The 27900-nt window shown below is 42.6% G+C and overlaps 1 protein-coding gene across 3 annotated transcripts in view; it reads right to left on the reverse strand.

The window, feature by feature from the left end:
* KLHL5 (kelch like family member 5) overlaps positions 1-27900 on the reverse strand; it is a 109829-nt gene that overhangs the window by 19213 nt on the left and 62716 nt on the right. For all 3 annotated transcript variants that reach the window (XM_024209955.3, XM_029910668.1, XM_024209957.3), the window contains 4 exons: positions 26496-26708; positions 11775-11961; positions 10436-10660; positions 9972-10134 (listed from right to left, as the gene is read on the reverse strand). In XM_024209955.3, the coding sequence (XP_024065723.1) occupies positions 9972-10134; positions 10436-10660; positions 11775-11961; positions 26496-26708 (788 nt within the window). The remainder of the gene's footprint in view (positions 1-9971; positions 10135-10435; positions 10661-11774; positions 11962-26495; positions 26709-27900) is intronic.

A 27900-nucleotide genomic window follows, 5' to 3' on the forward strand; every position in this document is an offset into this window, starting at 1 on the left:
CAGATGCAATTATGGCATAATCATTCGTGAACATATGTATTGATGACCATGTAGCAGCCCTGCACATGTCCAATATAGAAACATCACTGAGGAACACAATGGACTTTGCTTGTGCCCTTGTAGAATGAGCTCGCACCTGCTGAGAGGGTGTAACCAAAACTATTTCATATTTAGTCTTGATGCAGGATGTTATCCATTTGGAGATTGTCTGCAAAGAGACCGCTTGAATCTTCATGAGATCCGCATATGACACAAACAAGGTGAAGAACAAAATGATTTAGTGCTGTCCAGATAAAAGGCTAGACATTGCCTGACATCTAAAATATGGAAACACTGCTACTCCAGAGATGAATGCAGCTTGAGAAAGAATGCAGCTAAATATGCTGCCTACTTCAAATGAAAGTGAGAAACCACTTCAGACAAACATTTTGGATGCAGTCATAAAGTCATTTTGTCTTTGCAGAATTGTGTATAAGGAAGCTCTGCCATCAGCCCTTCAGCTCTCACACTCCTTGCAGATGTTATCACTATGAGGAACACAGTTATCTGGCACAAAAGTGGAAAGGCACAAGATGCCAGGGGCTTGAATGGAGGTCTCATTAAGGCCACTAAGACTGAGTTAAGGTCCCACAGAGGAATCAGCTCTTGGACAGGAGGATGTAGATGAAGGAGCCTTTTAAGAATCTTGCTTCCATGGCATTGGAGAAGACTTATCTTCCCTGAATCGGGGGAAGACGTGCCAATATGGCTGCCATGTGCACTTTGAATGAACTAAATGCAAGCCTCAATGATGGAAAGTGCAAGTACTCCAAAATGTCCTGGATAGAGACCAGCATAGTTTGAATTCCACAGGCTAATGACCACACTGAAAATCACTTCCATTTCACTGAATATGCCAGCCTGGTGGAAGGTTTTCTACTCTAAAGGAGGACTTGGCCAGCCACCAAACACTAGTCTTCCTCCTTATTCAGCCATGCCATGAGATACAGGGAGCTGAGCACAGGATGCAAGGTGCAGCCTTAGCTCTGAGTGAGTAAGATGGAATGGGGAGGAAACAGTATGGGAGGCTGAACAGACAATACGAGAAGGTTGGAGAACTAGCACTGTCTCAGCCACATTGGTGCAATGAGAATGATCTTGGCCCAATCTGCCTTGAGCTTGATGACATGAGGGATGATCGAGATCAAGGGAAAGGCATACAGGACAGCCAACTGACAGCTGAGGTGGAAAACATCAGACAGGGAGCCTGGACTGAAGCTCCCTCGAGAGCAGAACAGATGACATTTTGCATTGTCCCTTGTAGCAAACAGGTCAATCGTTGGGATGCCCAAAACTGTGAAGATGACCTGGAGGACACTGGTCTTCAGGGACCACTCATGACTCAGAGAAAAATAGCTACTGAGAGCGTCCACAAGATGATTCTGAACCCCGGGCAAGTGAATGGCTTTTGGAATAATGTTCTCCTCGATGCAGAACTGCCCCAGCCTGATCACCTCTAGGTAGAGCAACCTGGGGTGTGCTCCCCCGTCTTTGTTCACATAGTACATTGTGGTGGTATTGTCAGTATGTGAACCACTGAGTTTCTAATATGGTCCTGAAAAGCATGACATGCATTGTAGATGGCCTGAAGCTTTAGCATGTTGATATGGAGTGAGGCCTCCTGCTCCAAATACAGCCTCTGAACTTTCAGTGACCCCATGTGCGCTCACCAACCCAATCAACCTGGTTGGCAAAGGCTGGACAAAGGGAATGCCTTGGCAAACATTCTCTGGATGCATCCACCACTGCAAAGAGTCCAGGACCAGTGGAGGAAGACAAACCTGTCTGTCTAGGGTGTGAAGAGTGGGATGATAAACTTTCTTGAGCCACATTTGAAGGAGGTGAAGCTGCAATTTTGCAAACCGGACCACATGTGTACAACAGACATGTGGCCCAAGAGCCTCAGACTGTCAGAACTTTCGTGCAAGGCTGAGACTGCAGACTGAGGCAAAGGTGGCAAATTGTCTGAAAATGGTTGTTCGGCAGAAACTTTTTTGACGTATTGGAATCTAACAGGGCCCCAGTGAACTTGATGTTCTGAGTGGGAGCCAAGGTTGACTTCCCAGTGTTTAGGATGAGACCCAGATGGATGAGCAAGCACGGTGTAGTGCCAATGTGAACAAGAACTTCCTCTTTGAATCTGCTCATTAGCAACCAGTTGTCCAGATATAGGAAGATGTGAATTTCCTTCTTCCTAAATTACTGTGTACTGAAAGTGGCGCTCTGCCATGACAAATCGAAGGAACTTCCATGTGACAATTTTGCCAAGCCACAGAAAGTAGCCATCCTGAAGGTCCAGAGCAGCAAACCAGTCATTCTGAGATAACACAGGGAGAATAGTCAATAAAGTAACCATTTGAAACCTCATGTACCTGATATATTTGTTGAGGCCATGAAGGTCAAGAATGGGTCTTACCCTCCCTAGGCTCGGGTACTAGAAAGTACTGGGAGTAGAAGCCGTGACCTTGGTGTTCCAGTGGAACTTTCTCCACAGCTCCCAAAGCCAGTAGAGAAAGGACCTGCTTGAGGAGCAATATCTCGTGGGGGGGTCCCTGAAGAGGGATGGGAGGAAGCATGGGGAGGAGGTGTGGAGAGCAACTGGATGGCATAACCCAATCTGACGGGGCTTAGGACCCAGCTGTCAGTGGTGACTGAGCACCAATCATTGTGAAAGTGACCCAGCCCTGTCCCCAACGGGAGATGAGGAGGGGGGAGCAATGATTGGAACAGTGCTCTGGACCAAGGAATCAAAATGGGAAGTTGGGGGATGCCAGGGGAGGGGAGGGGCTGCTACCTCGGAGGAGACACAGGCTGGCCAAACATGCACTGCGGATAATACTGCTGCTGTTGTTGCTGCTGAATGCCATAGTGGTGCCTCTGCACCACTGGCATGTACACCCTCCAGGGACCCTGGAGTCTTTGAAGGAGTGCAGTGTTTCATTAGTCTTGTCCAAGAACAGCATTTGGCCATTGAAGGGCAAATCCTCAATGGCAGAGGTGTCCATGACGTCTAGTGCGGACTGCAAGAACGTCTTAGCCACCAAAGGAGCTCTCAGTTACAAATACTTGAAGTTCTTCTCACGAGGCCTCAGGCAGCTGGTCTGCGAACTTTGACATAGCTGTCCAGTTAATAAAATCATACTTGGACAGCAAGGCTTGCTGGTTAGCAATCCATATATGTAGGGAAGGAAAGGTGTAAATCTTCCTGCCCATGAAGTCCATTCGTTTGGAATCCCTATCCTTGGGGGTGGACTTAAACCTGTCCTGCCAGGCTCTATCATTCTCTGCAATTACAACTAGAGAATTTGGGGCCAGATGGGAATAAAACCCCTCAAATACCTTCAAGGGAATGAAACAGCGCTTTCTCATGCACTTAGCCGTAGGCGATACAAAAGGTGGCATGCTCCAGAGGGCCTTAGCCAGTTCATGGAACACATCCTTGATAGGGAGGGCGATTCTCCCAAGAGCAGACAACTGTAGGATATCCACTAATTTGTAGGTGTTCTCTTGCAAGAGCTCTGCTTGGATACTGAGAGAAGCAGCAACACCTTAATATCCTCCACTACCAAAGCGCAGGATGAACCAGAATGCATGGAATCGTCCAGAGATGAAGGCAAGGCTAAAGCTGGATCCTATTCCAGGGCTGACAGACTGAGAAAGGATGACTCTGGAGACTCTGCAGGGAGAAGGATCACTGGTGTCTAGGCCTGCAGCAGATCGACAGTTACCATCACAGACCTGGCCAACAATTTCGCCTTTGATCAAGATGAACAGCTCTGCAACCAAGGAGCACTCCACGGATTCCATGGAGGCCACTGACATGGATAAGGCATTGTTGGCCAGTAGATGCCGGACTCTCCATCCTGACCACAAGATGAGTGCCAATCCCGGTACCTGTAATGGTCCATCAACGGCCCCAGTGCTGCTCAGGAGATGGAAAGTGGGAGGATAATGACCCTGAGTCAGACACTGAGGAGCCTCAGGATCCTGGGGATAAGGACGGAGTGAGAGCAGGGGGATTGAGTAACTGGTCTGACTTGTCCATTGCCCAGAACGAGGCAGGAAGTGGTGCTGCTGATAGAAGCAGTACCGCTGATACTGAGCACACTCGTGCCAGAAGAGGCATCAATCCTGAAGTCAGCAGAGGTACCAGAGTGTCTGATGGTACAGATGTTGAGGGTGGTGAAAGCCACCATGGTAAAATTTGCTGTGCCGACTACAGTGATGCCAAGGAGATTCCCGGTACCAAGGTCCCTCATGCTGATCCCAGTACCGGCCCTGCTTCCACAACCTGTGAAAGGGAAAATGGGGGCAGTGCTGACAGACCTGAGGGTTCAGCAGCTAGTTCAGTCGACGGGGCAATAAATGGCACAGCACTGGCAAAGTCCTGGACCCAAGAGATGCTGGAAACAAAAATCAGAGGTCTGTAGCTGCCTGGTACACTGCTGATATGGTAACAGTCAGTACCAGCATCTCCATTGTCGGTATCGGACTCAACAGACACCCAGGGGTTTCTAACCTCCCTACTCTATACCGAGGAAGGTTTGGAGGTACTCATGCCATCCTGTGTGCCGTCACCAACTCTGTGCTGGTCCATACTTTCCCTGGGGGAGGCAGGATAGTCCGCCCGAGACCTGGAGTGGTCTTGATACGTCTTATACAACCTTTTCCTTGGGGCAGTCAATGGGAAATGGCTCCTCCATTTCTTTGGCGAGGCACCTGCTCTGAAACGTGAAGCAAGAGCATGCTTAGAAATTAAAGACAATCTCTGACCCGACAAGGGCCTCGATGCCAAAGCAGACCACATGGCCTGTTCAAGCGGGTGCTGCTTCAGGTGAAGGTCCCGAGCTACTTGAGTTCATTTCTTGAATGATCTGCAGATCACACAATGCTCTTCAATGTGGGCCTGGCTGAGATACAGCAAGCAATGCATGTGTGGATTGCTGATGGGGATTTCTCTCCCACATGAAGGACAGCGTTTAAACCAAGGGTGGCCAACCTGTGGCTCCAGAGCCACATGTGGCTCTTCAGAAGTTAATATGCGGCTCCTTGTATAGGCACCAACTCTGGGGATAGAGCTACAGATGCCAACTTTCCAATGTGCCGGGGGATGCTCACTGCTCAACCCCTGGCTCTGCCACAGGCCCTGTCCCCACTCCACCCGTTCCTGCCCCCTCCCCTGAGCCTGCCATGCCCTCACTCAACCCCCTTCCCCTCCCCAGAGCCTCCTGCACGCCACAAAACAGCTGATCAGGAGGTTCGGGGAGGGAGGTGGAGGCAGTGATTGATGGGGCTGCTGGTGGGTGGGAGGCGCAGGGGGTGCGGGGAACTGATGGGGGGCTGCTGACATATTACTGTGGCTCTTTGGCAATGCACATTGGTAAATTCTGACTCCTTCTCCGGCTCAGGTTGGCCACCCCTGGTTTAAATGCTGGTTAGAGTGGCACAGAGGAAAATTAAACTAATACAACTAACATTATTCTAGTAACAGGGTACTACTAACAATATACAACAAGAGAAAACTAAACTAGTTGAAGGGTTGTGAAGCTAAGATCACACAGACTCCAGCTCCAGCCACAGGCAGTAAGAAGGACTTGTCTTCACTAAAAAGCTAAACTGGCGCTGCTACAATAGGTGCAGCAGCATCTATTTAGTGGGTCTAGTGAAGACACGCTCAACTGATGGGAGAGCACTTTCCCATCGATTTCTGTACTCCACCTCAACAACAGGCGGAAGCAATGTTGGCGGGAGAGCGTCTCTCGTCGACATAGCTCTACGTCGACTTGAGTTATGCTACAAATGTAACTCAAAATGCAAAGCTTAGATCATCTGGCAGCAGTAGTGTAGACCCTGGCCTCAGAGAGGGCCAGAGCAGCATCCCCTCATGTTGCCAGGGGAGGCACAAGGTATGAACCACCCCTCTACAGATACTGTGAGGCAAATTTCTCTGGCTGTGGTGCGCTGGGTGTGCACACACTTAAGTGGAATAACATGGATGTATCTACTTGAAGAAGAATCCGCATTGCCTAAGACTTTCAAAACCAGCCTGGACAAGATACTAGAAAATGTACAGTAATGAACAATTCTGCAACGACAGGGAGAGGTAGTATATGAACTTTTTTCACCCCCATTTCTTACTTCTATGGTTCTTGACAGGTTTTTTTCACATCTTCTACCTCTTCTATGGTTCTTTATAAATTTGAGCATTTGTGTTTATAGCAAGATCATACAATTGCTTAATATCATCTTTATGAGCTGACTTTATGATTGGACAAACTAACCACTTTCTTAAATTCTTTCTGTTTCTACCTGTGAAAAATGTGTGTGTTTAGTGAAGGTTCTAATGGAAACTCCAAAAATTACCTTCCATTACCAATTTCACCTGCAAAAGGTTAGGGAGATTTTCAGCCCATATCTTAAAGGTACATTTCTCTTTAGTGCAAGCAGGGCCGGTGCAACCACTAGGCAAACTAGGCAGTCGCCTAGGGCGCCAAGTGGTTGGGGGCGCCAAAAAGCGGCGAGCCCCAGCCATGGAGGAGCCGGCGCGGCGCAGGGTGGGCAGCAGCCCTGCAAAGGCGGTGGCGCCACTAGCAGGGAGCAGCCGCACCCCCTGCCCTCCTGCCCAGGCTGCGGCCCGGCGCCCCCCCTGCTCCTGCAGGCTGCAGCAGATGCATGCGGGCGGCAGCCCCCGTGCGCCCCCCCGGCTCCTCCCTTGGGCTCTGCAGCTCCCGGGCATGTGAACCGCTGCCGCCGCCGCCTGGGCACGGGGCCCTCAGCCTGCTCCTGGGAGCCGCAGAGCCCGAGTGCAGCGAGGGGGGAGCTGGGAGGGGCGCATGGGGGCTGCCACCTGCATGCATCCTTTGCAACAGCCCCCTGGAGAGGCGCCAGGCTGCAGCCTAGGCAGGCGCACCCCCTGGTTTCCCCCTCACCGTGCTCGGGTTCTGCGGCTCCCCGGCGTGTGAGCTGCCGCCGCCGCCACTGCCCCTGCTGGAGGGCTCCGGCGATCTGCGGGGGACAGAGGCGGCGGGCAGCATCCGAGCGCGCAGCCGCCTCCTCCCCGGGCTCCAACTTTCCAGACTCCTGCTGCTCTCCAGCCTGCGCGCCCCTGGCTGTGTGCTTCCCCAGAGCAGCAGCAGCTGGAGCTGGGGGGGCAGGAAGTTGCTTCGGGCCCCGCGGTTCAGGGAGCTGGGAAAGTTGGAGCCCGGGGAGGAGGCGGCCGCGCGCGCGGATGCTGCCCGCCGCTTCTGCCCCCCGCAGATCGCTGGAGCCCTCCAGCAGGGGCAGTGGCGGCGGGCGGCATCCGAGCGTGCAGCCGCCTCCTCCGCGGGCTCCAACTTTCCTGGCTCCTGCTGCTCTCCAGCCTGTTCGCCCCCGGCCATGTGCTTCCCCTACACAGCAGTAGCTAGAGCTGGGGGGGGAGAGGGAGAAGGGGAGTTGCTTCGGGCCCCATGGTTCAGGGAGCCGGGAAAGTTGGAGCCCGGGGAGGAGGAGGCCGCCTCTGTCCCCCGCAGATCGCCGGAGCCCTGCGTTGGCTCCTGCCCTGGGAGCAGCAGCGGGAGGCGGCGCAGGACTAGAAGGGATGCAGCTGTGGACCATGGCCACCAGGCAGAGTGGGGTTCCCAGGAAATGTTCCTGACCATCACCGTCTGGCTGGCTTGGCAGGAAACCTTCGCGGCTCCGACCTGAACCTGGGAGTTGTAAGTTGCAGCCCCTCAGGGTCCCTTCCCCACATGTTGCATGGGCCAAGCCTCCACAGCTCAAAAAAAACCCTGGACTTTCTAGTTGTATTTCCGTATATGGATTAATCTGGGATTTCTATGAAAAAACAACCTATTTAAAAAGTTACATGATTAAATACTTGATATTTGCATTAACCTAGCTTTCAAAAATATGCCCCAACTTTTTTTATTTGCAGTGTTTAAATCAAGAAAACAATTCCAGTTGCAGTGATGTATCCTGCTCTTTAAACTGTTCAGAACACCACAACATACAAAGAAATTAATGTAGCTAACATTTTAAAAAGTAATTCAACTGATTTACAGCCACAAAACTAGGAAAATCATGCCAAGACAGTTGGTTTCACACTTCCCAGATAAGGAAGTGATCAGTAAAGTAAGAAACACATATTATACATAAGCGGAGTCAATGTCAAATAGAAACAGAAGTTTCAGTAAATATTAGTTTAAACTTAAAGACAAACTTTACAATATGAAATCACATGGGAGGGTCCTATTTGATAAAGAACATTTCAAAAAAGCACTTTTCATCAGTTGTTGGAAAGTTGTCAGGTCATTTTTAAGTAGAGATATCAAAGGTCTGCAAATCTGTTATTGAAATTATTACTATGAACACTTGAAAAGGACCAGGGTGATGGGGTTTAGCTACAGGGACACATGATTTTTATACAATCCTTTGTGCTGTCACATTATTTAAAAGAGACAAAGTGGATGAGGTGATATCTTTTATTGGACCAACTTCTGTTAGTGAGGGGGCAAGTTTTTGAGCTACACAGAGTTCTTCAGGTCTGAAAAAATACTAACAGTGTCACAGCTAAACACTAGATCTAACAGATAGTTTAGCACAAGTAGTTAGCACATATTCAAGGGGACCATTCAAGGTGAAGTAGCCCATTAACTCCCTTGTAATCCCAGGACAAAAGGGGAGATTAGTGGGTTGCAAATTGTTGTCATTAACCATAAATCCAGTATCTTTATGAAGATCATGATTTTTAATGTCTAGCAACATTTTGAATTCAAGCTCCCAGGCTCATCTTTTGAAAGTGTTTTGCAGGTTTCCTTTGAGGATGAGGACTGATAGGTCATATATCGAGTGATTTTGTGGGGGCCCAACTCATGAGTTCTGAATGTTTGAGGTTGGCAATACTGAATATTACATCATGTCACCAAAGAAATTTAAGTCCAGGTTTCTCAAACTTTTTCACAGGCCGCATCTTAATACAGTTATTGTTTCATGGGCCAAATCCTCCCTCTCTGTATTAATTCTAATGAACAATGCCACATTATGCAGTATTCATTTTTGAAAGTTTATAATAAGCGATGCTCGGGGGGGGGGGGAAAGAGGGGGAGGGGGGGGCGCAAGGTGGAAGTTTCGCCTAGGGTGCAAAATATCCTTGCACCGGCCCTCAGTGTAAGGGGAGTTAATAGTCTTTAAAATGGATTATTCTACACCCATATCTACATCATCTATAGTACAGGCTAAAACTGTACTGCACAGCTATAGATGTTATGTGGATTCTTTACTACAGACATGGACAAGTGGCAGAAATAAAAGCACTTAATATATTTTAGAAGCCTTTTTCTACTTCTAAAAATATGGACTAGTGCAAGTCTTTGTTGGTTTAGTAAACTTTGTGCTTTCATTCTTCTAAAAACATGAGAACTTGAACATGTCTTGTTTTTAAAAAAAATAATTGTGTGACGAAGTATTTTGCTTTAATTAGGTTATGGCTTTGAAAATGTAGTTCTAAACGACAAAAGCCAAAGAAGAAGAAACTATTACCTGTATGTATTAAAGTTTGGTTTTGGCAAATTTGATTATTTTGCCATTTGCAGAGTTACAAAAGGTTAATTTTCATCAATACATAGGTTCAACACTAACAGAAACTAGAACTCCAACTGGTGCCCTCAGCAAAGGTGTCAGGGACTTCATTAATAAGGAGATAGAATTGCTTGCTTGCCCTTAGAGATGGCTCCTTCTTTACAGCACTGAAGCACATTGGGGTGTGATGGGGAAGCTTGCATAGTCAATGCTGTACTTTTTCTATAAGAAGAGGACTTCTGTTCCCAGTACTATCAACTAACATCTTTCATGAGCAATACATTCATTTTAAAATATTTCTAAAGCTACATTTAAAAAATTAATGTAAACAAAAATGGGACCAAATTATTTCTCAAGAAAATGCCTTTGCTTACTTTCCATTTAATACTGCTACACCAACAGTACTCCTTGGAGTTGACATACTGGCTACAAAGTTCCATTGACGAGCCTGTGGATCCCATCTTTCTACTGTATTCAGGTAGCTCCAACCATCATGCCCTCCTACAGCATACATAGGACCTTCCAATACAGCTACCCCTAAAAAACAGAGAGAAACAACTGCTTCCTGGAAAAACAAAGGGCATCACTTTTCCATTACCCCTACCAAAAGAGGTGCACCTTTAAAATAAATACAAATCACATCCTCTTTTGGCTGCCAATATTAAATATGTTCCACAGCACATCAATCAAAATAATTTGTCACTTTAATTTTAGCTGATTTTAGAATTCAGATTTAGGCTAGTATCAAGATAAAACCAAATGAGCTTTAAAGAGAGATTTTAACTGCTCTTAACCAATCATAGGTTTAGCATTTTAAAAATTATGAAGTTATACATACCAAGGCCATGCCGATGTGTGGACATAGGTGGCATTACACTCCAAGTTTTTGTTTTGGGGTTGTAGCACTCCACAGTATTCAATGTCTTCAGTCCATCTCTACCACCAACAACATACAACTTATCATCTAATACTGCAACTCCAAACTGTAACCTTCTCCCATTCATATTTGCTACAGGAGTCCACATGTTGGTACGCAGTTCATATTTTTCAATGCTCGTAGCTCCTTAACAGAAATATATACACGTTATAGTCAAAGAGAACAGTTATTTGCTATGTGCTAAAAGTGTTCTATTTAAATTACTGGCAGAAGGCTTGATCCTCCAGCCTGCTGAGCCCTCTGGATTTGATCCTGAAATTCACTTAAGCCTATGCTTAACTTTAAAATGCAAGTAGTATTCTTTATTTATTTTTTAATTTTAATTATATTATTTAATTTTTAAGCATGTAATTAATCCCAGATTAATTACATGTTTAAAAATTAAATGTTTTGAAGGGCAAGAGCCAGAATGCTCAACATCCTTGCTGGATTAAGCCTATAAAGACCATTAAAATTTCAGGAAGTGACATAAAATGAACCTGACAGAACTATATTTAGGTATTAAGATTAACCTCATGTCATAATATTTAGAACAAAATCTGAAGTTCTGTGAAAAAATGCAGGTTCATACATATACACACACATACACATTCACAGTCTATAGATATACAACTAACATCATTTGTATAATCTGTATTAATATAATATTAAAATTAATACACAAACTAAGAATGAATGAAAATGTGTTCTAATTCCCGTGGCATTCATAACTCACTAAAATGTTTCTAGTTATCACCACACAGTATGAAAGCTCAGAAAAGTACCATTCTGAGACACCTTGATAGAATGCTTTAACAGTCAATAAGGGTATGAGTTAAATATTCTGTAGCAGCTTTCACTTATTTTTGTTTGTATTCAAGTCTTCATTAATATTAACATTTTTATGTATAATTTCCTTAAGTTTTTAACCATGTTAATTAACACTCAAGTGAACAGAGGTGATTTTCCATTCATTTGACTGAACATCTAAATGAACAGAAGTGAGGCGATCCCATTACTGGTTTACAACAACCATAACTCATCTTCTTGCACACATGTAATATTTTTATTGCTATATATGTCTATTACTGAAGTAAAAAACATCAGTAGATATATGTGAATTTTGTACATTATAATGTATAGCCTTTGAATGTTTTAATTTGTATCCTACATACATATCTAATAAATATATCTTTACAAAACTCTACTCAACTGATTTTCAATATACATTGTCATCAACTAATATTATGTAAACCAACACCTTTTGTTGCATCCATTCCTCCAACTGCAAACAACACTCCTACTGTAGACTTTCTAGGCTTTGTGCGAGGACTTTGTAACATGGGTCGTCTCTCGGGCAACAGATGGTATTTCATTGCTTCCATAATGAGTTTTTGACATTCAATGTCATCCTTAAAGAGGGCATTATTTTCCATGTCTGCCAGAAACTGGCAAAAATAAAATTAAACATGTTAAAGTGCTAAGCAAATGGCAAGAAGTTTAAAAGAATAAAAATTATAATGGAACATTTAGTCTGAAAAATATTGCTGTCTGGTTTACAATAAACACTCATCAGAATGATCACAGAAATAGAAAAAGTGTAAAATTAGATGAATCAATGTACAGAACACTCACATATTTTGAAATATACTTAGAAAGATAGAAGAAGGGAAGGAATGAGGTTCACCTTATTCTAATGGGCGATTCCTGCTCAATGCTCCAAAGGAAGACACAATAAATTTCCCAATGTCACTGCCAATATTCCCAGAGGAAAATGCTTCCTATCAAATTTGTCACTCGATTTAGCCCTGGCCCTATGTATCAAGAATCACAATAATTACAGCAAAATATCTAATCTGGGGGTGTCAAAGACATTGCAGCAAAAGCTGGACTCTTCAAAGTAGATTCTATTCCCAACTCTGCAAATGACCTATTCTGTGATCTTGTAAAATTCACTTTTCCTCTCTGTACCTCAGTACAGTACCTTAGAGGCTGAAATGGCAAAGCGGGAAGGAGGCAGAGGTCTATACAATGACATTTATACTAGGGCTGTCGATTAATCACAGCTAACTCATGATTAACTCAAAAAATTAATTGAGATTAATCACAGTTTTAATTGCACTGTTAAGCAATAAAATATCAATTAAGATTTATTAAATATTTTTGGATGTTTTTCTACATTTTCAAATATAGTTATTTCAATTACAACACAGAATACAAACTGTACAGTGCTCACTTTATATTATTATTTTGATTACTAATATTTGCACTCTAACAATGCTAAACAAAAGAAATAGTATTTTTCAGTTCACCTCATATAAGTACTGAAGTGCAATTTACAAATGAAGATTTTTTGGTTACATAACTGCAAAACAAAAACAATGTAAAACTACAAAAACAAAACAATGTAAAACTTCAGAGTCTAGAAGTCCACTCAGTCCTACTTCTTGTTCAGCCAATCGCAAAGACAAACAAGTTTGTTTATATTTACAGGACATAATGTTGCCTGCTTATTATTTACAGTGTCACCTGAAAGTGAGAACAGGAGTTCGCATGGCACTTTTGTAGCCGGCATTGCAAGGTATTTAAACATATGTATGCTGCTTCATGCTTTGGCCACCAATCCAGAAGTCATGCTTCCATGCTGATGACACTCGTTAAAAAATAATGCGTTAATTACATTTGTGACTGAACTCCTTGGGGGGAGAATTGTATGTCTCCTGCTCTGTTTTACCCATATTCTTCCATGTATTTCATATTATAGCAATTTCAGATGACGACTCAGCACATGTTGTTCATTTTAAAAACACTTTCACTGCAGATTTGACAAAACACAAAGAAGGTACCAATGTGAAATTTCTAAAGATGGCTATGGCATCCTTAGACCCAAGGATTAAAAAGCTGAAGTGCCTTCCAAAATCTGAGAGGGTCGAGGTGTGGAGCCTGCTTTCAGAAGTATTAAAAGAGCAACACTCCGATGTGGAAACTACAGAACTCGAACCACCAAAAAAGAAAAGCAAACTTCTGCTGGTGGCATCTGACTCAGATGATGAAAAGTTGCATCAGTCTGCACTGCTTTGGATTGTTATCGAGCAGAACCCGTCATCAGCATGGACTCATGTCCTCTAGAAGGCTGTTGAAGCATGAAGGGACATATGTATCTTTAGCGCATTTTGCACATAAATATCATGTGATGCTGGCTACCACAGTGCCATGAGAATGCCTGTTCTCACTTTCAGGTGACATTGTAAACAAGAAGTGGGCAGCGTTATCCCCTGCAAATGTAAACAAACTTGTTTTTCTGAGCAATTGGCTGAACAAGAAGTAGGACTGAGTGGACTTGTGGGCTCTAAAGTTTTGCATTGTTTTATAAATTCAGCTTTCATGATGAAGAGATTGCACTACAGTACTTGCAATGGGGGAACTGAAAAATACTATTTTTTTTTTACAGTGCAAATATTTGTAATAAAAATAAATATAAACTGAGCACTGTACATTTTGTATTCTGTGTTGTAATTGAAATCAATATATATGAAAATGTAGAAAACATCCAAAATATTTAAATAGTATTCTATTATTGTTTAACAGCATGATTAATCGTGTGATTAATCACAATTAATTTTTTTAATCGTGTGATTAATCTTTTTAATCGTGTGATTGTGATTATTTTTTTTAATTGCTTGACAGTCCTAATTTATACAGTGTTTATTACGATAGCATCTAAGCACTGCACAGGTATAAAAACACTAAGACCTGATCTACACCTAAAATGTAGGCTGAACTAGCTACATTGCTCAGGCGTATGAAAAAGTCACATCTTCAAAAGATGTAGGTAAGCTGACCTAAGCCCTGGTATACGTTGATAGAAGAATTTTTCTGACAATTTAACTACCCGCCTCTTGAGGGGGTGGATTAACTACAGTGACAGAAAAACCCCTTCCATCGCTGTAGCAAGTGTCTACACTACAGCGGCACAGCTGCAGTGCCATAGCTGTGTCAGTCTAAACATCTGTAGTGTAGACATGCTCTTAAGATCTGCCAAGGGGGCAGTTGTGATGTAGACCCCTATTATGAGTGGGATGTTAGTTCTTCACACTGTTCTTGGTTTAATCTTAGATTGCTACTTTTGAACACAGCAATGAGTTTTCTTCTGTACTGGTTCTATGTGCAAATGCACTTTTCAAACTCAACTTCATTTCATTGCAGCATGATGAAATGAGTCCCAAGTTCATCACATGTGCTAAAAAGTCTACAGAACAGTATCAAGTATTCCAAAAAGTTAGGAAATATACATTAAGAGAACTGTGCACATTAGGTCCAGTAAAAAGAAGACTGAGGTCAGACATGAAAGCATAATTTCTTCTGGAGAGATGGTCATCGTGTATAATTCCCAACATAAACAAGAAGAGACGGAGACTGTGGCTCCTTCAGTAAGAAATACTGCTTTTCCTTATTATGATGCATGGATTGGATCAAGCTGGCAGTCAGCCATGACAGATCTCATATTCCTGCTTGCCTCCAGAGAACCATCTCACTTTCAAGTGTACTAACCAAGCTCTCTCAAAGATTGCCCCTGTAGGTTAGCCAGGTTCACTGAATTGATTTGGTTATTGATCACAAAAGCATAAGCATCTCTTGTGAATTTAGAGCTGCCTAGATTTAACAGAGCCCACTGTTGGGTGGGGTGGTGGTATATTTTCCCAGCGGGGCCTCATTGAAGTATTGTGTCACACATAAACACAAAGATCCCAGGAGATGAGTTGTCTAGCTGCTGCACCATCCTTTAAAGATTGTGTAGTGTGCACTCCCTCTGTGGGGGATCAGGTTTGCTAGCTGATACAAAGGAGAGAGGCAAGGCCATGGCTTCTACCTCACTCCTTTTTTGACAGGCTAGTACTTAGGTGAGTGCAAGATCTCAATTGTGCCCAGCTGCAACATGGGAACATAAGGAAAGGAGGCACATTGCACCCACTTCTCTGACTTGTGCCTCTGTGCAGGAGCCAAGCACAATTTTCCCCTTAGTATGAAGTTTTGTACACCCAATTCCTTTATTCCTTTTGAAAGTTTTGCACTCAATTTATGTAATTCACTTGTCTGTGATATTCCTACTTTATTTTTTGTTTTTGTTTCTCAGCTCTCTTGGGGCTTTTGAACCCAACATTTGTCATCATGCTGCAAAAATATCTAAAAAAATACTAGATTTCTGTAAAATAAAAGAATCAATTTCACAACTATTAGGTCTTACTCCATTTTATGCTGGAAAAGGGAACATATTGCATACATATTTTTCCTTTGCCAAAAGTGATAAATTCAGGTCAGCATAGAGGCAGCAAAATGAGTTAAGGCAGAGGTTCTCAAACTGTTGTCTGCAGACCACCAGTGGTCCGCGAGCTCCATTCAGGTGGTCTGCGGATAGCTACTTCTAAGGTACACACCTGGGCGGCCGCACACAAGAGAGTGAAGGGCCACTCACCTAATTAGTGGAGCCGCGCAGGTGTGGCTCCACTAATTAGGTGCCTGGTCCCTGGGGAAGACGCACAGGTAAGGTGAGGTGATGACCTTGGAGGGGATAGGTGGGAGGGCACAGTGGGGGTGGGGGGAATATGGGATGTGAAGGGCTGCGGCAGCCAGAGAAAGAGGCAACTTTCCCCAGCACCAGGGGTGCGGCTGCTGGGAAGAGACGGCCCCCCTTCCCAGCCTCAGCTCTGTGGTGGGGGAGAGACCCCCTTCCTTCCTGGCCCCAGCATGGGGGCTGCCGCAGCAGGAGGGAGAGGACACATCCATCACATTAGAAAGACTACTGATATTAAAATGTGAGTTGTGTGCTTTTATTTGTAGGAAAAAAAGTTAAATATTAAGTTTTTTTATGTAGCGCTTTTATCCAAAGTGCTTTACAATAGTTAGCTAGTGGTACAAACATTTGGAAAGATCACTAAGTGGTCCGCTGAGACCCTCAGCAATTTTCAAGTGGTCCGCGAAAAAAGAAGTTTGAGAACCACTGAGTTAAGGAAGTAAACAGAACTACAGAGTTATAAAAAAGTTTTCCATCAGATTGTAACAACTTATGTTTTTAGACTAATGCAAAATACCATAATTAATATTTTAAACTTGGCTTTAGCAAAGGTTTGCTTCTATTTGAAAAGCAAATTAAAATCCCTTTGATTAAAACCATCAGTAAGAAGGAACAGTGCCTATCTTAGTTTTCATCATTCTCAGTTGCAATACTTCACCTGAACTGCTTTTTTTTTTAATACAAAGCAGTGCTTGCTGCTTTGACGATCTTACACTCATTTAATTATTAGAAAATTGCTAAACTGAAAGAAATGTTACAATGTTTTAAATGTTGGCATGCAATGCTTTATACTTGTGTATAGATAGAATATCAGTGTCACACTGCTGTCTAAAAGAACGAGGAGTACTTGTGGCACCTTAGAGACTAACAAATTTATTTGAGCATAAGCTAAAACATTTGACATTAGGCCACTATATTCCTGAATAAAAAGGACCAGATAAGATTCTCTCTCTCTATATATATATGTAAACACAACTCCTTAACTAGCTGAATGGATTACTTTTGATGCCATACATAAGTGCCTCTACAACACCACCAACCTCTGTATCCTTCTAGATCAAGATGAAGAGTAGGCACTGAAATCTGCTTTCCTGTAATACAGAAGGCTACCAAAAGGACAACAGTTTGACCTCAACCCAGTCCTTGGATCTACTTTTGAGACTGACAAGTACTATTTAACCTTGGGGGGATGGGGGAGATCAAACCCACTAAAGCTGTATAAATTAATACTTCTTGCAAAATACTTCTTTGCATCTCCAAACAACAAATATATCTACTCACTAGAATAGAGAACCCCAGCATACCTATGATTTATTATAGCACAAGGCTTGGACCTATGAAAATAATGCCATGATAATTAAAAATATAAGCAGTCTAAGGCTGTTTTTGACTAAAAAACCCAAACTGTGTTCTTGTGACTAAGTCCACTGTATTGCAATTCATTGTAAATTAATATTCCCCACTGAAACAACCTGTCTTGACTTACATATTTTACAAATGCTAACCATTTAATAGAATGCATTATAATCATTATAATTTAATTATAATGCATTCTGATTTTAGGTTTTAACTGATCAACACTGATAAAACAACCCCAATTAAAGAAAAAGAAATCTGTGTGTATCCACTGAAAACCTGCAAAACACTGGAAATGGTTACTTGTATCTAAGGGCTTGTCTAAATGGAGCAGTAATATGGATTATGGGAGCATGACTTCTAAAGCACACTTACGTGTTACTCATTAATTGGTCCATGCAGACCCCATTTGAGTGCACCAAAGGTTCTCTAGTGCGCATTAAAGTAGTGCTGTGTGAAAGAGTACTATGTTAAAGTGCTCTAGAGAACATCACAAAGAGATTACTTATTACAGTATATATAGATTCACAGATTCTAGGACTGGAAGGGACCTCGAGAGGTCATCGAGTCCAGTCCCCTGCCCGCATGGCAGGACCAAATACTGTCTAGACCATCCCTGATAGACATTTATCTAACCTACTCTTAAATATCTCCAGAGATGGAGATTCCACAACCTCCCTAGGCAATTTATTCCAGTGTTTAACCACCCTGACAGTTAGGAACTCTTTCCTAATGTCCAACCTAGATCTCCCTTGCTGCAGTTTAAGCCCATTGCTTCTTGTTCTATCCTCAGAGGCTAAGGTGAACAAGTTTTCTCCCTCCTCCTTATGACACCCTTTTAGATACCTGAAAACTGCTATCATGTCCCCTCTCAGTCTTCTCTTTTCCAAACTAAACAAACCCAATTCTTTCAGCCTTCCTTCATAGGTCATGTTCTCAAGACCTTTAATCATTCTTGTTGCTCTTCTCTGGACCCTTTCCTATTTCTCCACATCTTTAATGAAATGCGGTGCCTAGAACTGGACGCAATACTCCAGCTGAGGCCTAACCAGAGCAGAGTAGAGCGGAAGAATGACTTCTCATGTCTTGCTCACAACATACCTGTTAATACATCCCAGAATCATGTTTGCTTTTTTTGCAACAGCATCACACTGTTGACTCATATTTAGCTTGTGGTCCACTATAACCCCTAGATCCCTTTCTGCCGTACTCCTTCCTAGACAGTCTCTTCCCATTCTGTATGTGTGAAACTGATTTTTTCTTCCTAAGTGGAGCATTTTGCATTTGTCTTTGTTAAACTTCATCCTGTTTAACTCAGACCATTTCTCCAATTTGTCCAGATCATTTTGAATTATGACCCGGTCCTCCAAAGCAGTTGCAATCCCTCCCAGTTTGGTATCATCCGCAAACTTAATAAGCGTACATTCTATGCCAATATCTAAGTCGTTAATGAAGATATTGAACAGAGCCGGTCCCAAAACAGACCCCTACGGAACCCCACTCATTATGCCTTTCCAGCAGGATTGTGAACCATTAATAACAACTCTCTGAGTACGGTTATCCAGCCAGTTATGCACCCACCTTATAGTAGCCCCATCTAAATTGTATTTGCCTAGTTTATCAATAAGAATATCATGAGAGACCGTATCAAATGCCTTACTAAAGTCTAGGTATACCACATCCACAGCTTCTCCCTTATGCACAAGATTCGTTATCCTACCGAAGAAAGCTATCAGATTGGTTTGACATGATTTGTTCTTTACAAATCCATGCTGGCTGTTCCCTATCACCTTACCACCTTCCAAGTGTTTGCAGATGATTTCCTTAATTACTTGCTCTATTATTCCCTGGCACAGAAGTTAAACTAACTGGTCTGTAGTTTCCTGGGTTGTTTTTATTTCACTTTTTATAGATGGGCACTATATTTGCCCTTTTCCAGTCTTCTGGAATCTCTCCCGTCTCCCATGATTTTCCAAAGATAATAGCTAGAGGCTCAGATACCTCCGCTATTAGCTCCTTGAGTATTCTAGGATGCATTTCATTAGGCCCTGGTGACTTGAAGGCATCTAACTTTTCTAAGTGATTTTTAACTTGTTCTTTTTTTATTTTATCTGCTAAACCTACCCCCTTCCCATTAGCATTCACTATGTTAGGCATTCCTTCAGACTTCTTGGTGAAGACTGAAACAAAGAAGTCATTAATCATCTCTGCCATTTCCAAGTTTCCTGTTACTGTTTCTCCCTCTTCACTAAGCAGTGGGCTTACCCTGTCTTTGGTCTTCCTCTTGCTTCTAATGTATTGATAAAAAGTCTTCTTGTTTCCCTTTATTCCTGTAGCTAGTTTGAGCTCATTTTGTGCCTTTGCCTTTCTAATCTTGCCCCTGCATTCCTGTGTTGTTTGCCTATATTCATCCTTTGTAATCTGTCCTAGTTTCCATTTTTTATATGACTCCTTTTTATTTTTTAGATCATGTAAGATCTCGTGGTTAAGCCAAGGTGGTCTTTTGCCACATTTTCTATCCTTCCTAACCAGCGGAATAGCTTGCTTTTGGGCCCTTAATAGCGTCCCTTTGAGAAACTGCCAACTCTCCTCAGTTGTTTTTCCCCTCAGTCTTGATTCTCATGGGACCTTACCTATCAGCTCTCTGAGCTTACCAAAATCTGCCTTCCTGAAATCCATTGTCTCTATTTTGCTGTTCTCCCTTCTACCCTTCCTTAGAATTGCAAACTCTATGATTTCATGATCACTTTCACCCAAGCTGCCTTCTACTTTCAAATTCTCAACGAGTTCCTCCCTATTTGTTAAAATCAAGTCTAGAACAGCTTCCCCCCAGTAGCTTTTTCAACCTTCTGAAATAAAAAGTTGTTTGCAATGCAGTCCAAGAATTTGTTGGATAGTCTGTGCCCTGCTGTGTTATTTTCCCAACATATATCCTGATAGTTGAAGTCCCCCATCACCACCAAATCTTGGGCTTTGGATGATTTTGTTAGTTGTTTAAAAAAAGCCTCATCCACCTCTTCCACCTGGTTAGGTGGCCTGTAGTAGACTCCTAGCATGACATCACCCTTGTTTTTTTACCCCTTTTTATACTATATATATATATATATATATATATATAAAAATATAAAATATTATATATTATACTATACAATGTAACATACATTACTCATTACATTATGTACTAAGAGAAAGCCCCCCAAAAAGCCCTGATTTTTTGACATCTACAGAAAAGGCAAAAATTGCTAAAAATAAACCCTGAAAAATGCAATTAATAAACCCCCCAAAACAAAAGCCCCAATTATAAATTACAGTTTTCTGGGGATTTGGTTATTTATGTAGCTCCTTGCACCAAATTTCAAAGACATTTATAATTGAGCAATTACAAATGGTGCATTAACATTATAAGCACATCTGAAAAACAGATGCAGAAAAAGGTATAATGTTTGTATATTTGGAACAAATTTTTTAGCAGTAATTTAAACAGAAAATTCTAAAGTACTAGGAGATTCTGAAGAAAAGTAAGCTGAATCTCTCACAGTTAGGAATGTGACTAATCAACTTTTTCAGAATATGATCAAAGACCAGATACTAGCCACTGGAACCTGGTAAACACATAATACAAATAAACAACCATGTCACAAGCCTTTGCAACAGCAACAAGATTTTCCAGATGTCTAGGTTGCTGCTTCTGTCAATAAACAGGGATGCCAGAATGTACAATGGTAGCTTCAAAGAAATCTTTATAAATAAAACTGATGAAATAGAGGTTCCATTACAAGTTTTGCTGCCATTAGCTCTACAGTCCTATAACATTCTTCTTCTTCTTCGTTTAGCCAGATAGTTGACCGTAGCAATAGTTCGCCATTTGGTCCATTCCTGCGCAACTGCAAAGGCTTGACGGTCTGAGAATCAAACATCGGAACAGACTTGATAAACTCATGTACTAGGGGGTCTGCCTCTGGGCCACCTCCACTCCTCGATTGGTGGAATTTTATCCCGGATGTTACAAGCCACCCGGAGAACGGCATTTGCTGGAATGTCCTGTGGCATCCTTGCGACATGTCTGAAAAGCATAAGGCGCCACCTGCGGACAACGGCGCTAGTAGTCTGTAGACCCAAACAACCATAAACATCTGCATTACAGATGAAGTCATGCCACTTTATGCCCAGTATACGACATTGACATTTTGTGTAAAATGCCTTCAGCTTTGTCCAGTCTGTGCAGTATAGTGTCCATGTTTCGCACCCGTACAACAGTATGGAAGGATACAGCTCAAATAAATCCTGAACTTGGTTGTCATACTAAGATGATGTTGATTCCATATCTGTTGTAGACGGCCCATGGCAGATGCTGCGATGCCAATCTGATGGAGAACCTCTGTGTGAGAATTGGAGGAGATAGTAAGTATAGAACCCAGATAGCAAAAGCTGGAAACTGATTCGACGGTTTCATTATTCAAAGAGGTTGGAGTCGCAGGTGGACCTGGTCCTAGATTTTTCAGTTTTGTCTTTGACTATGAAGCATGGAGACCAATCTTAGCTGACTCCTCCTCCATATGCTGGAGTGCCTCATGAAACCTGTCGGGGCTCCGTTCTAAAAGATCATCATCAGCGTAGTCAAGGTCTGTGAGCGAGAGATCACCAATCTCAATGCCTATCGACCTGACGGAATGCTGCACTATGAAATCCATTGGCCGACAAAAGAGTGCAGGGGCCAGAACGCAGCCCTGCCTAACATCAGATACTGATTTAAAAGGCACTGACATCCAGTTCCCCAGACAAACATGGGCAGTGGTTCCATTATGCAGTTCTCTAATCAAGTCCAGCAGAGTAGTAGGGACACCTACACCCTTTAAGGCCTTCCGTAACATGACACGGTCTACTGAATCAAATGCAGCCTTAACATCAACATACGCTATGTGCAGGTGCTTCCTGAACTCATGATTTATCTCTGACAACAAGCGAAGGGCCAAAATGGCATCTAATGTGGAACTGTTCCTCATAAAGCCTGACTGTTGGGGACAACGCTTCCGATGTAGCAAAGGCTCCAGGCATGCCAGCAAAACATGCGCAAATACCTTTCCTGGAACGGAGAGCAAGGTGATTGGCCTGTAGCGCTTACATTCGCTGCACAGTTCCTTGCCCTTATAGAGTGAGATCACAATACCATCCTTCCAGGCAGTTGGCAGGGTTCCAGTTCTCCACACCAGACAAAAGATGGCCAGAAGTGATGCTGCTACAGGATCAATAGCATATTTTAGCAGCTCTGAGGGGATGCCATCAGCACCAGCTGCGCGTCCATTTTTCAGTTTAGAGATGGCATACTTCACTTCATTCAATGTTGGTGCATCAGTACAAATGTCTGGATCCAGAATTGCAGTGACTGCGAGATCATCCAGTTCTGAACAAGTGGCAGCTGGAGGATGGGGTTCAGGGCACTGTGATAATGTTCCACCCAGCGTGAGAGAATGTCATCATCCGATTTACATGGATGGCCTTGGCTAGCATTCAGGATACCATTTGTAGTGACTACCTCTTGACCACTGAGGTTGTGAATGGCGTGGAATACTGGTGGCAACTCGCTCCTGGCTAAGCCAAATTCAACATCATCTGCCACTTGGTTATAATATGCCTTGTGATCGCGGCGTGCCAGGGTGTTAAATTTTCGCTTCAGCTGATTATGAGTGTTTTTATCACCACGCTGGCGCGCTGAGGCCTTCAATTTAATTATCTGGAAGGCCTCCTCCGATAGCCAGGGTCGACGTGCTGGATGCTTATAGTCAATCGTCTGCTCAGTAGATTGGTTGAGGGGAGAAGAAAACAGGGACCAGGCAACCTCCATGTCGTCTGGCAGATTAGCTAGAGCTGAGAATCTGTTGCTGACATCAATACAAAACCTGTTGGCTAAACCTGGCACACGGAGTGCGTAGATGTCAAACTTCATCATCAAAGAGGGCTTACCTGCTCGTTGGAACATCAACACCATACGGGTAACCACTAGATGGTGATCTGTGTTCGCCGCACATCCACATCACAATAAATTCTACAGCAGGCGAAGATACGCCTATCGTGTGTAATGATGTGGTCCAACTCCTTTTGAGTGACACAATCATGAGAGATCCATGACATCTGGTGTAAGCGTCGCCACTTGAACCATGACCCAAGAATGGAAAGATTCTGGGAGGCACAGAATGTAAGCAAGCGGCAAGAGTTATTATTGGGTGTGCCTGAACCATAAAGACCAATGACCTGTTCAAACCCAGATCGCAGGAGGCCAGTCACAGCATTTAGGTCACTCAAGATCACGAGATTATCATGTGGAAGGACTGTGCATACTAGATGTTCCAATTGATCACAGAAATTATCTTTAACTGAGTCAAAAGATTCCTCTGTCGACACATAGACTACTATGACAGTGAAGTAACCATGTCGATGTTTAAGATGTGCAATTAGTAAATGAGGAGACATAGGCATCCAGGTTGTCAAGGAGGACTTGGCTTCATGTCGCAATAGTACTGCTACACCATATAAATGGTTGGGGCTGCCAGAATACAGAAGGAAAGAATCGTCCACCTCATGATGTCTGTGATCCATCAGCCTTGCTTCTGTTAGTCCTGCGATTGATATACCAAGACGGTCCATTTCGGGTGAGACAGCGACCTGATGACCATGCCTGTGAAGAGTTGCAACATTCCAAGTTGCAATTTTGGTGGACTGTTGGAGATCCCAGATACAATTGGATGCATTGTCACAATGTACTCCAGATGTGCCTGTCGACATCAGTGGACGTGCGTCCCCAGGGGGGCTTTGGCATGAACCCATCATGTTTGTACTGAGGGAAGACGGCACCGACAGGGCATCTACAGCTGAAAATAAGGCAGGGGCTTTAACCCTGGTGCTGAGTACTAGGTTATTCATGGTCCCAAAAAAAAAAAAAAAAAAAAAAAAAAAAAAAAAAGCCAACGATTATCCCGGGAAATATCTCGTCCCACTAGGATGAGATGGAGGTGCAGTAACGCAACCCTATTCCTGGTCTACCGGTACTGGCTTCACGCTGTGTGACCTGAGCCATTGAGTCTCTCTCAGTGACTTCCTTTGCCTCGGGTAGCTAGGTGCAGCTGCTGCCCTGCATCTTTGCTGCCTGTGTTAGCCATCATTTTCAGGGTTCACGTTGGATCTGTCCACCTCGCATAATGCCCAATACAATATTTTGGACAAACCTTCATCGCTGATGGCATAGCTCCAATGAGCAATCCCCTACTTCAGATGCCCTGTAATTTTTTTAAGTTTGTGAGTTTAAGTCCTCACATCTCTACTTATAACAAAATGGCTTTTAGTGAGCCCTCCAATTTTCTGTCTCCTTTCTTCCAAACAGCTTTGAACCTTCTACCATAAAATTGGAAACAGTTTCATTATATTTTACTGTGTTTGCTATGTCACATTGCCCATTGCTGTGTGATCACGTAACAAAACATCATACTATAACGCACCCTCATGGGTCAGAGTGAAGGCTGTTGTTGCAACTTAATTCAATTTCCTGATTTATGTGTGATTAACATTCATTTTAAAAATACTTCAATTTCATTTTTTGAGGAATCTGAAAAAATGGAATAAATGAAAAAGGCGATAGAAATGTAGAATCAGAAATGCCAGCATACATCTGCAAAAGATGGAAGAAAAGTGAGAGACAATAGTGGTTGTAATCAAGTATTGTTTTGGTGTTTTACCCTTAATGTTTACTGTTCAATTAGTACTGATCAGGCCCAATTTCTCTTGATTTTATATTTATTTACTAATTTCTGTAAATTCTATTTCCAAGGACTCTAGATGTTTCAATTACAGTGGATTAAAAGACAAGAACAATATAAAAACAGCTAAGAACATAAGAACAGCCATACTGGGTCAGACCAAAGGTCCATCAAGCCCAGTATCCTGTCCTCTGTCAGTGGCCAATGGCAGGTGCCCCAAAGGGAATGAACAGACAGGTTATCATCAAGTGATCCATGCCCTGTCACCCAATCCCAGCTTCTGGCAAATTCCTGCCCATCCTGGCTAATAGCCATTGATGGACCTATCTTTCATGAATCTATCTAGCTCCCTTTTGAACCCCGTTATTGTATTGGCCTTCACAACACCCTCTGGCAAGGAGTTCCAGAGGTTGACAGTGTGTTGCGTGAAAAAATACTTATGTTAAACATATGCTGAACAAAATAAGTAAGCCTTGAATTATTTCCTGAAGGTCAATGGACTCTGACCTTAATACGTTTCTAAAGAAAGTGAATTACAAATGCAGGGACCCACAGCTCAGTAAGTTCTGCCACTGGTTATGGAGTACTCAAATGTAAGTACACCTCTACCTCGATATAACGCTGTCCTTGGGAGCCAAAAAATCTTACCGCGTTATAGGTGAAACTGCGTTATATCGAACTTGCTTTGATCTGTCGGAGTGCGCAGCCCCGCTCCCCCGAAGCACTGCTTTACCGCGTTATATCCAAATTCGTATTACATCGGGTCGCGTTATATCGGGGTAGAGGTGTATCAAAAGCAAATGCCTTGTAGCCAACCCATCTAATGATCATAAAGAGGACACAAGGTGCATACAAGTGCTTTAAAGATAATCATTAAGAGATTGAAGAAGGTCACAGTTCATAGATGTTGATTAGTGAATTTTATTTGTATATGTCAAAGGCTCATGAAAACCTTAGTTTTCCCATCTATAAAATGGAGATAATTCTTACCCTACCTTACAGGGATGTTGCAAGTGTTCAGTCTGTAAAGCCCTTTGACATTATATAAGTGCTAAATATTATTAATGAAATCAATGAGAGCAGTTATTTTAATGACCCTAGTGCAGGTGGCATTCTCATCCATTCAAATACAAAACTGACTACAGGATCTTCCCCATTCCTCATTTATTTATCTCTATTTCTAAGAAACCAAAATCACTACTAGTTGGGGGAACTTCCACATAGACAGTATAAGTATGTCCCCTAAAAATACTGATATTATCCATGGGAAGAAAGAGCTAATGGTTTTATATTTGTAATAATTTACCTGTGGAGCAAGCAGAGGCAGCCTAATGTAAGCCAACAGCTTACTAAGTTCTTTCCTTCTCTGTTCCAAATCATGTCGAACCCAAGTAAGCAGTGCATTCAGTATAGTTTCTTCATTAGGAATATTCATATCATCACTTGCCAAAAGCTTTGCAATTTCAGCGGCTGGCAATAATAAAAACTCCTGGTTTCTAATTACTTCCATGAAATTCTCCTGAAAAAGAAAAAAGTATTTTCAATATGAACACTGAAGACCTTTGGATAGGCCACTATTGTCATCCGCTGCTGAAAGTTGTAGAAACACCATGTACTGAGATGCAGATTTTGCTGAGTAGAGTACAGCATACTCCAGTAATGGGCATGTTTGTAATGGTCTTCAATATAGTTGGATTGGTTTGTGTCAAATATAATTTCCAATGAATAAATGAACAGAAAAACAGTTCTAACTTTAACTTTCAGTGGGTTATTTTAAATTGTTTTTATTGTTTTGTAAGTCAAATACAGCTTAATAAGGTATATAGATAGTGGAATGAAGATATAAAAGATTCACAGTACTGCACCAGGCTACAAATTTATTTATTTTTAATCAACAATTACTTTTTTGATAGGTTTCAATTCTCCACATCTTCCCTTCTGTCGTTTCTAGTAGCCTGTCCTCATTTCAGGGTAAGAAGAAACACAATATAAAATGTTTCCAACCATAAATGCACATTATTTAAAAATACCAGGATTTTTAGAAGGTTTTGTGGAAGCTTTATTAAACTCAAGTGCAAGTGGTAAAAAAACCACAAAAAACTAGAAGAGCAATAAGAAGCTTATAACAAATATATTTTGCCAAAATTGAATGCTTTTTTAATAGTACTGACAAGAGCAAGATCACAGTTCCTCCATGCTCCTTTGCAGGGGAACAAGAAGAAGGCATAAGGTGGAAAGAGTCTTTGATTCATAATAATACATCTACACCGCAGTGGAAGACCCGTGGCACAGCTGTGGCTAGTCCAGGTCAGCTGACTTGAACTTGCAGGGATTTGGCTGGGGGCTTTAAAATTGCAGTGTAGATGTTTGCGCTTGGGCTCGGGCTGGAGCCAAGGCAAGCTCAAATGTCTACACTGCAATTTTATAGTCGCACAGCCCAAGCCAGCTGACACGGGCTCTGAGACTCGATGCCGCAGGTTTTTTATTGAAGTGTAGATGTACCCAATGTGGTCTGCTCCTGGAACAGCACATCTATATGTTTCCTTTTACTCAGAGTTTGTAGTATCTCCATGATCAAGTCCAAAATTAGCAGACATAATGTAGCTGAATTTTAGAAAAACATTTGATTTAATCTCTAAAGTAATCTTACTCTCAAAATTAATTGAAATCGGTTTGGCTATCCAAACACATGTAGACTGAAAACTGGCTGA

Source organism: Terrapene carolina, unplaced genomic scaffold (assembly GCF_002925995.2).
Source record: "Terrapene carolina triunguis isolate 2854851 unplaced genomic scaffold, T_m_triunguis-2.0 Scaffold66, whole genome shotgun sequence".
NCBI lineage: Eukaryota > Metazoa > Chordata > Testudines > Emydidae > Terrapene > Terrapene triunguis.